Raw genomic sequence first — 17,705 nt, 5'->3', positions numbered from 1 at the left:
AATTGATTTTATCCTGTCCTGTTCCTGATTGGGGCGGAGCTACCCATAAGTGATGCTGCCATGAATAATAGCCAGGAAAAGAAAATTACGGTAAGTATGATAAAATTTTCCGTAATATCAATCTCTGGCACTCACCATCAATAGGTATATGTGAATCAGATAATACCCAGGTGCTTCCAGCGCTTAGATAAACAACAAATAAACGGAGCACTCCTTAGGGATTTTTACAAAAGTGTATTTAAACAAGTAATCAACATTTCAACCCTCCTTGGTCTTTATCAAGATCTTGATAAAGATCCAGGAGGGTTGAAACGTTGATTACTTGTTCAAATACACTTTTAAAGATATATACATACACACATACATACATATACACGCGGCGTGTGTGTTTGTGCTTTAGCGTGCACACCCTCATGTAATAGGCTGCACACGCCTATGATACAGACACACTAACATACATACAAACACGCATAAGGACATACATAGACAGACATATACATACATACATACACACAGACATACATACATACTGAAATACATACAGGCAGACATACACATACGAATATACATACATACATACTGAAATACATACACAGTTACTGACATACATACATACATACACACACAGCTAATTTTTCTTACATTTTTTTTGCAGGAGGGTGGCTCTCCCGTCCTCGGAGCGGAGGGAGCTGGGAGGAAGTGACCGGCCGGGTTCAGGACCCTGGCGGGCCGTAGTTTGAGGACCCCTCATTTAACCCCTTAAGGACCAAACTTCTGGAATAAAAGGGAATCATGACATGTCACACACGTCATGTGTCCTTAAGGGGGTAAAGCTTTGCAACTCATGCCTGTGTTTGTTTTAAAATAGAGGAACACTATATAGTACCCTATAAAGTGAGTATTAACTTAAAAATGGGAAATCACACCAGAAAATAGATCAATCAATAGTAAACTAAGCAACTATAACTATCTCACTGGAAAACCAATAGCTACCACCTTAAGCTATAGAAGAAGAGTAAAAAAATCTATTGGGGAAAACCAATAAGATAACCAGGAGTAAGTAGATATCGTGAAATAGGAAGATAAAAATACAACATATGATATTTGATGTTATAAACAATATAATATAACATGAATGGGAAAGATAGAAACAAGAAAAAAATTAAATAAACAAACGAAAGAAATGTGGAGGAGGAGGAATAAAAATACAAATACGAATAAAATCCACAATGCAAATAGACCCAGATATGGGATATATCGACTAAACGGGGATATGGTCAAAAAGTCTAAAAATCTAAAGATGTAAAAATCTAAATCATAAGATTTTTTACTATATAGTACCCTTTTGTGTCCCTGCCCCCTTTAAAAAAAAAAAAAAAGTTTTAAAAACGCGGGTCTGATGGACTTCTGTGTGGTGTGCCAATCGAGAATTCAATGCTGGACCTAGCCGTTCCAGAGTTTGACGTGTGCGGTCATGCCTCGTGCATTGAAAAGTGCTCCTATGCAGACATTCCTGTAGTGTTTCCAGGTTTCCCTGTTAACGTGTTCCCTTGTTTTTTTTTGTCAATCTTTGTTTTATTGAGGCATGTTAGGTTTCGGGTACAGAATAAAGAGGGGAAGACAATAATAAGTTGTACAAGTCGGGAATGTCACATCGCAAAACATATTATCTTAGAGATTCGACAGCCTCATTTTTTTTTTTTTTTTATGAAGAACAAGTATATAACGGCATAGCAAATGTAACCATAAACAGTGCCTATCTAGGTGAGTTATCAAAATAAAGAGTCTGTAAGCTATATAACACCATAGATATGCTGTAGGCGATTTAAGTGGCAGGTTGAAATAACGTATAATGAAGCAGTTAAGAGGGTAGCTTTGCAAAAACCAAATGGTTAATCTTGAAACCTGAGTAACATCCAGGTTTAGTCAGCAAGTTAATTGCATGTTAGTCTGCGGGCTGGGCAGGTGGATGCTCGGAACTATGGCTAGGTGCGATCCTGGTCGCAGAATTTAAAAGAATGGACGCAAGCATAGAAAAATGGTCATACGACGGCCTAGGCTGCTGAATTTCGAGTTAGCTTAGTTTTAGTCTGGATGTAGTAGCAGTCCAAAGTATTTACCCCCAGCAATATGCCTATTTGAGTAAGTCAGGGGTGCGTCACATACTATTACAGCGGAAAGATACTAGAAAATGCCACCTGGTGGCTGCATGATTGAATTACACAACTTAAACAACTAGTAAAAACGTGAGTGTAGTATTTGGTAACGCAAAACCTGAGGACTATCATGTCCCTTAAGTAGGTTGCTGGGGTAATATTGCGCCATGTTGAAAGTGTCCGTCAGCTTGTGGTCTGGCCTATTCTTTCTGAGTTCTTGGAATCATTCAGCCGATGCCGGTCAGGATCAAGGTTGGTGTTGGACAGAGGGATGGTCGGATGTTCAGCAGTGTAGGTGTCAGTGGGGTAAACGTGAGGAAGGATTGAGTGCGGTGAGAGGCTTCTCCCCAGCTCCAGGCTTTACATTGGGCCCACACCTCGTGTCCACAGACTCGGGTACCTCTCTGGGCCGTGTCTTTCCCTTTGTGGGCGCTGTGGAGGGATCTGATGGTTCTCCGCCGCCGGCGGCGGTCGACCCTCCTGCGGTGTGGTCGGTGTTTTGGAGAGATTCTCCTGTTGGGCCTCTGCCTAGAAGGGCACTCCGCCATTGAGTAAATGGCGGCCATGTCCGGGATCTGCCCTCTCCGGCTCGCGGCCACCCGCTTCCCCACTACTGCAGGTTGGTTGGGGGTTCGTTGCATTTGCCGCTGCTCCAGTTTCTTCCAAAAACTGTTCAACAGAGCATCCAGACGTTCATGGAGGGGTTGAGTGGCTGCAGGCTCTGTGTTAAGGGTTGTGGTCGCCATTTTGCGGTTTACAGCCTGCTGGTGCAGAACCTGCTGTGGAGTGTCGTCGGTTTTTGCATCATTTGTGGGCTGATGGTACATGTTGATGGGGACCGGGATATCCCCCGCCGGTCCTGGGGGGGGGAGGGAGGTCCGATACTGCGGGTGCTGTGAGGTTCGGTGAGCTGGGAGAGCGGCCGCCTCTCTCCAGCTCTGCGAGATGTAGGCCTCGGCCCTCCGGTTCAGCATCACAGCGGGCATGTAGGCGTTCAAGGTGTCCCCCGGTACCCCTGCTCCTGTGTGACAAGGCAAGGTGAACTGGGGCGCAGAAATTGTCGATTACCCACTGATTTTTGCCTAAAACCGGGATCAGGCTCAGGAGCTCTCAGTAAACGTGTCTGTTCAGCTCCCCGGTCAGGCTCCGCCCCAACGTGTTCCCTTGTTAACCACTCCTGCTTAATTTTGTGTATGGAGCATGCAGGCAATCTTCGTCCAGCCCTAGGATGGCCAGCACACCTGTCCCGTTTACATTTTCTGATTGTAAGCAAGACAGAGAAAACAGATTTTACTCTGGCTTCTGGGTTATTGTGATGGCTGCATGGGACCAAGCTGCTTGCTTGCTTCAGTGTTACCCCTGGAGCGGACTATAACATAAACTTCCCTCGGACCCTCTAGCAAGCATTCAGTCTACAAAACACCAACGTGGCCATTCAAGGATAATACCAAAACATACCAATGTGGCCAGTGAAAGATAATGCATGAATTAGCTACAAAGAGATTACACAGAACATTTAGAAAATGCTTTATTTAAATATTAGGTGTTTTTTTTGTTTTTAATCACACCCTGGGTCTTAAAGCCACATGAACACACATTCTGATCATCTGGGGTTTGGATTCCATTAATGAAGAACATAACATGCTGTTACTTATTCGAGTGTGACTAGATGTATCTGCTGGCACAACAAGTGATGACATTTAATTCTGGTTTCTGTTTCCCCACCAACATTCCCCATCCACAGGCTAATACAATAGACTTGTTGAAAACATGTACTGCAAATGGTCCTGATTTATGAGTCTTCAGTAGAAACTCAACAGCAGAGTATAAAGTTAAAAAAAATAAAAAAATATATATATATACCATATATATAATATATCTCAGATGTGAAGGAGACAGTGAAGAGTGGGTTACTGTAAATGTGGCGACAGCAAGTGTGACAGTAAACATGATTTTTAAGTATAGGAACTCAAGGAATTTCAATTAATTGAAGCCATTAGGTTTTCCAGGTCAGGACGAGACTTGAATCTGGATTGGTAATCTGCCTCCGTGTGCTGGGGAGAAAGATTAGACACTGGTATTAGAATGGTTGCCACACAAACAAAAATTGCAACTATAAAAGGAACAAAAATTGAAAGTGACACTCGTGTTCACAATGACTACCATTTATAAGGCATTCAATAAAATATGCTAAAACCGGAACAAAATTCCAGATATTTCTGCTCATTTTAAAACAGCAGGTAAATAAACGCCTTCCTTACCAGGAAAAGGCTCCCCTATTCATTCTGGGCTATGGGGCTGTTTTATGAAATATGGCAGTTCCACTCATCAGATCCGATATCAGCTATGCTTGCTCACAGTGTGGCTGCTGCTTGGGCATTCTTCAGAGCTTAAGAGGGAACTGGCAGTGTCTGTATCAGCTTACATGGAGAACATAGACTGCAGATTAAGTAAATGATCTCCTCCATCTTGGGGAGAGGGGCATTTTATTCCTGGCACTACAGCTCTCTCTGCCTCCCTCACCTCACGACACTCCCCCCCCCCCCCCCCCCCCCCCCCCCTCTGTATTGACAAAAAAACATGACTCTGTCTGGTCACAGCTCACATTGTCCTGTGGGAACATATTCAGTAGTGATTTTATGAATGAATTTTATTGCAGGTTGCATTTATTGCAGCTGTAATTATTTATCTATGTAATGTATTAAATGTGCTGTCAATCCCATTCTGAAGTGTCCCTCAAAAGTTGATATAAATATTTCATAGTCAGCTGGAATAATGCTAAATATTTAATCCAAGTCGTACACTCCCAGGCAACACTGCACATTCAATAATATGCCCAAACTACAGTGAATCACTCAGCCATGTGCAGTACTGCCATGAGTAAATCTGATGATTTATAGTAAGAGTGTGCACAATGGCACATGGTATCTATACACAATACATTATTTCTCGGATTTCAGCAGTTAAAAAAGGAAACAGATGGTGTAGATTTTATTTGGATAATTTCCGTCATGCATATTAAGCCAAGTAAGTTATTTTACCCTTAAAACGTTATTGAGCACAAACATTTCCCACGTACCTCGAGTGACCCTTGGAGTGACACTCCAAACACCATAAACACTGTAGCTCCATATAGTAGTTATTGTGCCATAGGTCCCCCCACCCCATTGTATGTAGTCAAAATGTTTTACAACAACTTACCTTTGTACATGGCGCTGCACTTCACCTCCACTATTTCCTATAGAGGGTCTGAAGCTCCCAAATAGGGATAGCTCATTGGCTAAGAGTTAGCAGAAGACCCCAGGTAAGAAGTCAAACTATTCTACATGGGTTAGCCTCCCCACAATGAAGAGGTAACATTTGAACTTAGTGGTTTTGGTGTTTGGAGTGTTCCTTTAACATTTATACCCAGGGAATGGTCTATTCACTAACCTCCTTCACCAGAAGATTGACACCTTCAGGCTGGTTCATCAATAGAACTTCGATAAGAATAGGACTGAACGTGGAGCTCAATCCACTCACCTTAACAAATAAAAAGTAACAGTCAAAACCACAAACTACCTTCCATCACTATAGAGCAGTCTTCACGGCACACCAACAATTCAGGATTTATGTATTTCCCTGTTTTATTCCAATGGGGATACTGACAAAACCTGGACTTTTGGTAGGCCTTGAGGACCGGTTTGAGAAACACTGCTATAGAGATTTTCCACAAAGTATACATTAAGTCAATGTTCTATATACTTCAGAGAGCAGAGCATAAAACTGGACTTAATGAAGAAAAAAAGAAAACAAATTGGCCGAGAACTTCTAAGATAAAATATGATCTGTTTTTTGTGATGTCCGAATTATCGATGAAGGAACATATTAGGGTTGATAGTCCAGCCATGCTTCATATTCACGTTGTAACACTAGGTTCCATTGGTTGCCAGGCTTTCAGCATAGACGACGTGTACGAGAAGGGCACTGGGCAGTTATCTGCACAGTGATAAATGAGGTCTGGGTCTATCCCTCATATTTTAATCTATTAAGATTTGCTAGTGATTATACCTCAATTATTTTCTTCTTTGGTAGACAAATTGGAGGGGTGAGGAGCCCCTGCTATGCTGAATGGATGTGGGGGAATGTAGCTCCATAAGGCCAAATTACATTTTAATACCTGCAGTTTCACAAGACAATGAACTGCAGCAAAACTGATGGATTATTTCAGAGGATATCCACAGGCACACTTAAGCCCTTAAGGACCAGTATTAGGCAAATCTCATATTTTCAAGGTAGGCTTTCCATGCATTCAACTCCTGAAGGGGATTAAAGCCTTTCTGGAAGTCATTCTGGGACTCTGACAACAATACCAGTACATATCTTTAGCACCTATCTGGAAATATAAGAGCTATATATTTTGTAAATGCTTCCCCTACAAACTTGAATCATTTAATGAGGAAGAAAGCAAATCCTTTGTCCCTTTAACTATTTCTCATTTTTCACTTTGACAGAACATTGGTATAATTTTTCCTGTTCCCCCCCAGACTGTGAAACATCCCAATTCTCCTCCCAATCCTGTCTCACCTGGACGATTCTCTCATGGAATGTAAGAACGGAATCTACAAACATTTTGTTCCCATGTTCTGGTAAGAGCATGACTTCAGTGGTTTTTGTTGGGTTGGCATAGCTGATAAAACAAAGGACTTGTTAGCATGGCTCTAACATTTTATCTCAAAATACTTAAAAACAAATCAATTGAACCCATATATTAGATTTTCAGTTGCAGACGTTAACAGATTTTTCTTTATCAGCATTAAAGAACAAAATATATAAGCTTTCATTACAAGCCTCATGTTTACGCATGTTTCGTAGGGGTTAAGAAAATCACTGACCTCTTTCTTTGGCAAAGAGGTAAAATAAATCGACTTCTACTGTAACAGTCTCATAAAAAAATCTGTTGATGTAATTGACCACAAAATGCTACTACACAGGAAATGTGTTCATAAAATCCCAATATCACATATGCTACAATGGCATCCAATCATTCGTACACACACACACACACACACACACAACTATGCTATGCGTAACATGATATCTGCTTCCTCTAACCTTAAAAAATATCCCACTGCAGCATCTTGGACACTTTGAAGAAAGCGTTTGTGTTGCTCTTAGTAATCAAATAATATCAGCCCGTACAATTTGTCTCTGGTAAATAAACCTGAGCACTACCAGATTAAATTCCCCTTTATACGCCCTTTATTCTTTTATCTTCTCCTTCTGTGTCTTTCTAAGGAACTGAAGCGATGTAAAAAATAATTTAGCAAAATGTTTCAGATACCAAATCCCAACACAAAGAAATTATAATTTTGTATTTCATATAAAAGATTCCTTGATTCTAGAGAAAATAAAAATAAAATGTATCCAGTAATATATAAGAAATAGTAACAAATAAAACATTACAGACCTTTCCTCTACTTTGATGGAGTAGCGGTTGCAGAAATTATGGATATACTGGGTGAAGTGTTCGACAAGTGTCATGTTATATCCGGATACCTGAAGGTTCACAAATCCATACTCACAGTCTGACTTGGGTTTTATTTCCTTAGTTGCAAGCTTGCCTTTCTTTTTGGGGTCCTAGTGGTACAAAACAGCTCCATTAAGCCATTTGTGTTCTGAAAGAATTTTTCAAGGCTTAAAATGTAAAGTCTTACACGACTGTCCAGGCTTTAAAAGTTACTTGCCATTGCAATCCTGGAGGGTCTCCTTCATACTCACCAAGACCAATGGCTAGTGGAAATCTTGAGCTCTGGTTAATATAATCAGTGAGGATATACTCCCAACAGCAAGAAACTAACTCACTGACAATTTGAAAGAAAGTATCACACATATCTGGATGTAATAACTTGACAAACTGTTTTTAAGATGATCCAATCTACTAATACTAAATAAATACTTCGCACATGTTCCTTTTTCTTCATATACCAACAAAATAACAATGTTGATGAAGTTGAAGCTTATTCATTATGCTTTCTATGACCAATCACAGCAAAGATTCACAATAAACAGAAAGCAGGCAGGCCTTACTTTTTCTGGTGGTAGTAAATGTCGATATCTGCCAATACCATGTGTTGGTTGTGAACGGTAATGTCTGGTGCTGCTCTGCTTCAGGACATCTGTAAGAAGAAACAATCAGTTATAATCCTTGATAAACTTATCCTCACTATGTATCATGTTTCCTACACTCCAAATCAAACAAGAATATATACACATTATACATATATACATAGAAATGTAATAAAGGTGACATGTGTTAACACTATGAAAGGACAGTGTTTTAATGTAGCAAGGTCTAAGGTCTTCAGGTTGTTACAATAATCGTGCGATAATCAGGGGTAGGCAACCTTCGGCATTCCAGATGTTGTGGACTACATCCCCCATAATGCTCTTACACCAATAGTGCTGGCAAAGCATCATGGGAGGTGTAGTCCAAAACATCTGGAGTGCCGAAGGTTGCCTCTGCCTGATTTAGAGCTTACTTATTATATTCATAACTGGGTTTGGGTAAGCAGAAAATCTTGTGAAGCGGATTAGTGTCTAAAAACACTGCCTTCCTGCAGTGTATACATACATTAATTTCACATTGCCAAAACAAACAAACATCTGTTGTACATGTTGATGGATATTTTTTCCCCTCTTTAGACTATACTCTTCTTAAATTGATGGAATCTCGCTTAATAAAAATATTAATTAAAAAAAAATCTGACACAGCTGCATAACAAATGTTTATTTTATTATTAAGGATCACTTGTTTATTTTATTAATAAGGATCACTACGGTTATATTTTTAACCAAAGAAATTGGATTGCTTGCAGCTCTACTTGGTAGAGCTTATTTCTAGCTGCATGCATGTAAAAACGAAGGCTCCCCCTCCCAACATGTGGTTCCTTTTTGCTCAATTTTAAACCCTCATTTATTTTATAATTCCTTTTTAAGGACAGTTTTAGATAGGGATACTTACCAGAACCACTATGCTGAAACTGCCAGCATCCTGCAAATCTAAAAGTAAAAAACAAACAGGAAATGATATGTATGTCCATTATTGATTCAAATAAGACAAAATAGTCTTGTTATGAGTAAAAACCACCAAAACGGGGGCGGGGCCTGGCCGGGGAGCTGAACAGACACGCTTTCTGTGAGCTCCCAGGCCTGAATTCGATTTTTGGCAGAAAACAGTGGGAATACAGCCTACTTCAGAACCCCAACTTACCCCACCTTGCTATATGGAGGCAGGATTACCGGGGGACACCTCGCACGTTCAAAAGCCCGCTGGGAAACCGGACCGGAGGCTTGGGGCCTACAACATGCAGAGCAGGGGAGAGACGGCCGCTCTCCCGGCTCACCAAATCTTGCAGCACCCGAAGCATTGGGCTTCCCCCCACTCAGGACCGGCGGGGGTTATCCCAGTCCACGCAATCGAGTACCACAAGCTTATACGGACCGCAGAAGATGGCAGCAGCCTAAATCGTATCCCCAACCAGCAAACCCCTATTGACAAGATGGAGACCGAAATGGCCGCCGCCACGTGTGCTCGAGACACAAAGAAACCTGACCTTGAGACCAAGCTGGACGAGCTGTTCGCCAGGTTCAGGAGGACAATAGCCTTCAGGGAGCAACAGGCCAAGGCATACCATCCTGTCACAATCCTGCCGGTGTTCCCCCAACAAACGTGCACACCGCCTCACGCCAACAAAGCCCGTGGACGGCAACACCGAAAAGCCCGTAAGCCCAAGCGACTACCACTACCTATGACGGCGACCCGCCCATACAAGGGCCCGGCAAAACTAAACCTACCTAAGAGGCATGAAAAGGCGGTCCTGCTGCAGCGACACACTGTGCTAAACACGGACCGGAAGGGCCCCAGGCAGACCACACCGCAACCCCTGTACCGACAACACTCAGAGGCAGACCCTCGCCCTGGCATACCTCGGAGGCGACACCACAGCCTGCGACACATCACCTCACGCAGACTCTCACACGTTGGCGGGTCCACCTCACCAGATGCCCATCACACCGATAAGATCTCTGCGATCAGACTGCACGCCCTGAGATCTGGAGTCGACTAGGTGATTGCCTGACCTGGCTACCGGAGCCCGACACCTGCGTCAGGTTCCATGGGAACATATGTGGACTTTACCAGCACCGCGGACATATCTAATCGCAGACAGTAGAGGACTCTATTTATGACAAGAGTGTAAATATGTACTTTAATTTTTTACAAGTTGCATTTATTGTGTTATTTAATTTTCTTTTGCTCTATATCTGCTCCACAACTGCACCTACACACTTCATGTAAAGCCAGCGCCACTGCCGCCAACTAAACACTAAGCCCAATGTCCCATTGGCACTGGCAAACAGCAATCCAGCATGGCACATAGATCTGTCAACGCCAGGGACCACGAGGGGAATGCCACTCGGGATAAAGCAATTACATACCGAGCCTCTCTGAGTATAACCTCGATACCCTGTCACCAGAGTTGGTCCAGCACACTTATCCGTGGGACCACTAATCTATAGCCTTAATGGCTAGGAGTGTTCTAATTACTCATAAGCTCAACACCCACACATAGGTAGACATACCAGCCTGTCATGATGATGTCCAACTCAACATGTTACTAACTTATGTCAGCCATGTCACAGCATATCTTGTAAACATATCTCCTGCTGCTGCCACTAGCGATAACTAATCTTCTGAATCACTCACCCTTACTCTAACGCATGTGGTAACCTACTCATAGCTTCACTAGCTCTTGCCACTGCAAAATAATCACATGCCTAGAAAGTTAAGCGATATCACTCTGTGTTATGTTACGCAAATGCCTAAACAAAGCTATACCGTTTCTATCGTTATATATAAAAAATGTGCTTGATCTACCTTGTACCCCTATGTTCAACTGTTTGTATTATGCTAGAGGACTGCCTTTGGGGTACCTCACATGCAACTGTTATTTGCCTATGCACTACAAAAATAAAGAATAAAAAAAAAAAAAAAATCACCAAAACAACGGAAACTTTTTTTAAATTGTTGATCTTGTGTCATTGTGAAAACGTCATTCAATTAAATCAGTGAGTCTTTTCGTGACAATTGTTTTTACCACTTGTGCCAGAAATACCTACCCAAGAATTTATTTGTGAGGGTTCAGTTCTCCCTTGTCATTCCATAGAAAACAGTAATCCCACTTAACCTCAATATTAAACAATTCCACCGGTCTTGGAGACTATGTCTGCTAAAGTTTTATTTGATATGTCTTATAGTTTTGTCTCTAATTCAAATATTTTGATTTCCATTATTCTCTACAGGCCTTCTAGTCACTTTTTACTATTGTTTATGGGCATTCCATTAGGTCATTACTTTTTTATGTCATTATATCACCATTATTATGCAACAGCCCATAAACCATGGCATATATATACACACACACTCTCCCCCCTCTTTCACTCTCTCCCTCCCTCTCCCTGCTCTCTCCCTCCCTCCCTCCCTCTCCCTCCCTCCCTCTCCCTCTCTCTCCCCCCCCTCTCTCTCCCTCTCCCCCCCTCTCTCCCTCCCTCTCTCTCTCCCCCCCTCTCTCTCTCCCCCCCTCTCTCTCTCTCCCCCCCCCACTCTCTCCCCCCTCTCTCTCCCCCCTCTCTCTCCCCCCTCTCTCTCTCCCCCCTCTCTCTCTCCCCCCCCCCTCTCTCTCTCCCCTCTCTCTCCCCCCTCTCTCTCTCCCTCCCTCTCTCTCTCTCTCTCTCCCCCCCTCTCTCTCTCCCCCTCCCCCTCCCCCCCTCTCTCTCTCCCCCTCCCCCCCTCTCTCTCTCCCCCTCTCTCTCCCCCTCTCTCTCTCCCCCTCTCTCTCTCCCTCTCTCTCCCCCCCTCTCTCTCCCCCCTCTCTCTCTCTCCCCCCCTCTCTCTCTCCCTCCCCCTCTCTCTCTCCCTCCCCCTCTCTCTCTCCCTCCCCCCCTCTCTCTCCCTCCCCCTCTCTCTCTCCCTCCCTCTCTCTTCCATGTGACTACCATACTGCCAGCCACACTGGCCACCCCCTACCCTCCAGCACTGTCACACTGTTACCTGCACACAGACAGGGTGTGCTTTATAAACGCCTGGCTTCTGACTGGCAGCATCTGAAACAGCACAATAAATCATATTAAGTTCCACACAGTGACAAAAAAACTGCATTTCTTCCAATACCCTGCCCAATGTCACCCACCTTCTCACTGCACAGGGGGACTGGCAGGCCAATGAACCAGGTGTCCGTCCCCTAATTCATTCCCCCGCCACCATGAGCTCCTGCACGAAGGTTCCGCCCAGCACACACTAACTGCTAGCTCAGCATGTAGTGTGTGATGTGCAGGACCAATTATTTTAAGATAAACTGATTATCACAGGGAACATGTTAACTATACAGGGGTTGTGCAGGGAATAGTTTATTAAGCAGCAGGTTTAATCTACTGACATGTTTATATAGTCCCCAAACACTTCTATAACTTAAAACACCTTTTTTTTTTGTTAATTCTTGGGAGGTGAAACTTGCATTGTTACTGTTAAGTAGAAACTATTTTTTTTTTATAGGTTTGTGGAAAATATTTCTCATAGAGGATGAACAAAACATTAAATTGTGTAACAGATCTTAATTGGGAATTATGTAATAATAATTATAATATCTAAAAAATTAAAATTAAAAAAATACTTTTAGCAGTGGTTGTTTCTCTACTGTGAATTGAAATTTAAACTGTAAAACACCTTACATCACATTTTTGAAACATTGTATTAATATTGTTTTAGAATCCATTCTGGATCAATTAATATTTAGGGTCTATACAGCACCCGGGGCAATCTCAATTAGTTTCAGGAGTAATTAATGGAAATCTGTCCATTCAATCAGATAATATGTCCATCTCAAACATTCCAAGTGTCTCAAAGCTCCGAAGTGTCCCTTTTTTTTGTTTTTTGTTTTTTTTAATTTGACAATTTTTGTTTTGTCACAAACAGTTGAGGGTACAGAAGAGAAAGGGGGTGTACGGGTTCATAGTGCGCATATCAACCACAGCTTGCCCATACCTTGGGTACATTTGTTTCCAAGTGTCCCTATTTAAGAGGAATCAATTTCAATATCAATTTCATTTTGAATGTTACTATATATGTCATCCAGCCAACCTATCGCCCCTTGGAATCTTCCATCACAGTCTGCTCACTATCTCCTCCAATAACCTGCTAGATTGTTAGCTCACAAGCAAAACTCAATCTCTCAAAAACTGAGCTCCAAGATGTAACAAGTTTACCCGGTTGATGAAGCCACAGGGTTAGTGGCGAAACGCGTTCCGGATTTGGCACATTGTTGCAATTTTATTAGTGAATTGTATTTATGTGAATAAATGTATTACTTTTTATTTTAAATTCTGCATCCTGGTTCCCAGCTTTTCATACTACCAAAGAAGGGAGTGCAGCCCTCAGTCTGCATATCGCTCCGAAATTGAGTCATTACTTAATGACTCTAATTTTGTAAGTACCCATTTGGGATTTCTTTCATACATTTTGGGCACTGTACCAACAATACTGTGCAATTGTGTGTGTTTCTATTTCCCACATAGAAAGAAATTACATCGCTAATAGGGGTGGGTCGCCTAAACGGACCTAGAAGTGATTCCAACTAGAGCTGAGTTAACAGCTCTCCGTTTGTGAGTGCAATATTTCTTCAATATTATACCTTGTTATACTTAATTTGTATAATCTGCACTATGTCCATATATTTGTTATAGATGTCAACATATTTTACGTTCCTTTAAAAGAGAAAACTTCAATCAAAATCGATAAAAAGGTGATTTATTAGTTTCATCTATACTAATAAGCGCTACATTCTTTTCTGTTTGCATTTTCTGTTACGGTGTTATTGTAAGGGTGCACTTGAATGTATAGCAGCTATATTTCAATTTCTGTTATATTGATTTATTGAAATTATTAGTACAAATAAGCGCTCGTTACAATTATTATTTTTTTGCCATCTTAAAAACATAGCCCGCATCCGCCCCTTTCTTGCACCAGATGCTACCAAGGAGCTTGTCCATGCTCTAGTAATTTCCCGCATGCATTATTGTAACCCTCTCCTGATTATTCTTCCCAAAAGCCGTACTGCACCCCTACAGTCCGTAATGAACGCTGCTGCTAGACTGATTTTCCTCTCTAGTCGTTTCTCTCACACCTCACCCCTCTGCCAGTCCTTACATTGGCTTCCTGTATGCTATAGGAGTCAATTCAAGGTACTAACTCACACCTATAAAGCACTGAACAACTCTAGCCCCTCTTATATCTCCTCACAGATCCATAGGTATCTCCCTTCTCGGTCTCTCCACTCTGCCCGTGACCACCTCCTGTCCGTTGTCCGCACCCGTATGGCCAACTCGCGCTTGCAGGACTTCTCGCGGGCGGCTCCCTTCCTATGGAATAGCCTGCCTACCGCCATCAGACTCTCCCCTAGTCTTGCATCTTTTAAGAAGTGCCTTAAAACCCATCTCTTTAGGAAAGCTTATGGCATCCAAGATTAACCCCTACCTCACATACCTGTCTCTTGCTCGCTCCTAAAGGGCAGCCCACCTTATTTGATTGCAAATTCCTGTCCTAATGTGTTTTACACCCCACCTCCTATAGACTGTAAGCTCGATTGAGCAGGGTCCTCTTCAACCTATTGTTCCTGTAAGTTTATTTGTAATTGTCCTATCTATAGTTAAATCCCCCTCTCATAATATTGTAAAGTGCTACGGAATCTGTTGGCGCTATATAAACGGCAATAATAATAATAATAATAATAATAATAAGAGCAGTGATATAATCCTTCAGAGCCAATATTCATATATGCATTTGATATGTAGTATTCCATGTTATATTTCACCGGTCTTTAGCTTGCTTTTTATATCTGTTATTTGTACAGCTATACAGTGGTTGATAGTTAATAATAATAAAAAAATATTAGTAAATATATTATTATTAATGTGATAACGCAGTTTGTATATTTAATGTTCTTTATATAAAGCAATGAAATGGACTTGGAAATGTCAATATTTTTAGATGAAAAGCATTGAAATTATTGACACATGCTAGCAGTAAACAGTGCATTAGCAGATCAGCATCGTAACTCAACACCAGAACATTTAGAATGTGCATATGTATGTGTGGATGGTGGATCGGCTGGGGTCAAATATAACACCATGCCAAACCAGAAAATGGTTTGTAACATTGTATACTTAGAAACAAGATCGCCATATTTAAAGCGGCTCTGTCACTCTGTACTTCGCTTTTCACAATCCCTTCCTCTTCTTTTCCTCTTTCCTCTTTCCTACTCTGTCTTTCTTTTTTTCATATTTCAAACTAAAAATATAAGACAAGTAAGGACTAATTTGTCTTGTGTATTTTTCCTACACCTGACTTTCTTAGTCACTAGGCAGAGCTATCCCCATCTAGAAGTGTCTGTCCCTCCAGCCGTCACCAGTGACAGAGGAATTGCCTCTGTCTATGGAGGATCCAGTGGTCTTGCGGGATGCTTGATAGACCTCAATGCAGTACTCTCGTTAATGCGCAAAAGTACAGCAGTGACGTCAGTTCCTGGCACAAAAACGCCAGGAGCTAAAGAGGACTCGCTGGAAAAAGATAGCGGTGCCTGCAAGGGACAGGTTCAGGTAAGTAGAACTCACCTTTCTCTGCCCCTCACCAGCCACCAAACCCCCAGTGGGGGTGTCACCATTGGAGATCTTGGCAAATTCTGCAAAGTTCCCAGACGGTGACAGTGACGCTTTTATAAGAACAAGTTTGATTAGTCACATACATCACAAATTTGGGAGAACATTTTAGGAATTCAAAAAAGTAAAAAAAAAAAAAAGTGACAGCACTAGGGATTTCAGAAGTACCATCTGAGCCTGGACACATGTTATATGCAGGTTCAGTTACATCATACCAGGTAATGCCCAAGTTGAATGTCTGTGTGATGTCATGGCTGTCTTTGCTTATAAAATAGCCATCTCTTTTCACAGGAAGACTCTCTGTTCCATTGCAGAATGTTTTGCATTCCTGATGAGGAATATTGGAATAATTGGAGGATTTACTGGAAATAGATCCTGCTGTCAGTACTATCCTCAATAGGTTAAAGGGTTACTCTAAGCACCATGACCACTTCAGTGATTTTAAGTGGTCATGGTGCCTTAAGTCTGTTTGTGCAGTGTGTCGCTATGAAATACTGCGCACACAAAGTTTAACCCCTCCGCTACCAGCCGCGTCACTGGGGCATCATTAACCAGCCTGGAACAAGAGTTGCAAGTGGCTAATGTAAATCATGTCATATTTGGCATCTGACAGCCAATGGGGATACCCCCTCTCTGTGCCACCCAAGTCCTCCTCTTAGTCGCCCTCTGGCTAGGGATAGTGACTTCAGCTGTACAGGATAGGGGTGGCTAGACAACTTGACCTCGATGCTGAATTGAGGTGAAATTGACCTTTGTTTTTTTTTGTTTTTTTATTTATTTAGATTTTTAAGTGGGGACCAACACAGCACAGTTACTTTAACCAAAACCAGTATCTAATGAAAATACTTTTTTTTATGGTCGGAGTAACACTTTAAGCTAGTTAGTAACTATGCAATCGAATTGTCTCACAATCTGAGACAATGTCCAAGTGTTTAGTGCAGCCTCGAGGTCAGATTTAAATTCCCTGAGACACTGAGGTAAACAATGAAAAATCCCTGCTATTCTTGCAAAGTAAACAAAAAGGTATAATAAAATAATTCAGTTTGAAGATTCAAGATCTTCAAAAAAAGTGCTGACAGGGTCATTTGGTTCTTATCTTATATCATAATCATGCTTTCAAAATTACATTGCAGCCCAATATTATATTTTAGGATACAGTGGGACCTCGGTTTACAAATGCCTCGGTTAACATAATTTTCGGTTTACAAATCAAAATCCATTGAAAATAATGCCTCGGTTTACACATTTTTTTCGCAATACAAAGCAAGTTTCCCCAGAATGCATTGCACCTGGGAGGTTTATTGCACCGCCCCCTGCATGCTGGAGCATGTGGGTAGCACGTGGCGTCGAGTGTGGAGGTGTTGGAGCGGCTTTTGCATCGAGTTTTGGAGCCATTCTGGAAATTGTTTGCAGTTGTTTTGTGACTTTTTGGTGCATTTCTCAAGCTGTAGAAAGGTAGGTAGCTGAGCTTCATCGTTTGCGTGCCTTTTACTGTGTGTTCTGCATTGTGGGTTGGTTTCCACGCCAGCTCATTTTGACTTTTTTTCTGACCTCCAGAACGGATTAATTGGTTTTCAATGCATTCCTATGGGAAACCGCGTTTCGGTTTACAAATGTTTTGCAATAAGAAATGTCCTGGAGAACGCATTAAATTCGTAAACCGAGGTCCCACTGTATAAGTTATTAAAAGTGTCATGGCTAAAATCATCCTAGTTGTGGATAGTAAATATATAATTAACAAGTGCCAAATAATGTATTATTATATTCCTTATTCACGTCAAATGCCCATAGAGACATAGA

At 41.8% G+C, this 17,705-nt stretch overlaps 1 protein-coding gene across 1 annotated transcript in view; it reads right to left on the bottom strand.

Moving 5' to 3' along the window:
• Nucleotides 1-4,003: 4,003 nt before the first annotated feature.
• Nucleotides 4,004-17,705, bottom strand: part of MRPL48 (mitochondrial ribosomal protein L48) — a 377,463-nt gene continuing 363,761 nt past the window's right edge. Inside the window, exons 2-9 of the mRNA XM_063431776.1 lie at nt 12,386-12,403; nt 12,247-12,299; nt 9,160-9,197; nt 8,226-8,314; nt 7,606-7,775; nt 6,723-6,825; nt 5,589-5,678; nt 4,004-4,210 (exon numbers count right to left, since the gene is read on the bottom strand). Of these exons, the coding sequence (XP_063287846.1) occupies nt 4,136-4,210; nt 5,589-5,678; nt 6,723-6,825; nt 7,606-7,775; nt 8,226-8,314; nt 9,160-9,197; nt 12,247-12,299 (618 nt within the window). The 5' untranslated portion in view covers nt 12,386-12,403 and the 3' untranslated portion in view covers nt 4,004-4,135. The remainder of the gene's footprint in view (nt 4,211-5,588; nt 5,679-6,722; nt 6,826-7,605; nt 7,776-8,225; nt 8,315-9,159; nt 9,198-12,246; nt 12,300-12,385; nt 12,404-17,705) is intronic.

Source organism: Pelobates fuscus, chromosome 1, assembly GCF_036172605.1.
Source record: "Pelobates fuscus isolate aPelFus1 chromosome 1, aPelFus1.pri, whole genome shotgun sequence".
NCBI classification, from domain to species: domain Eukaryota; kingdom Metazoa; phylum Chordata; class Amphibia; order Anura; family Pelobatidae; genus Pelobates; species Pelobates fuscus.
The sequence above is the reverse complement of the archived record's forward strand: the minus strand, read 5'-3'. Positions and strand labels throughout refer to the sequence as shown.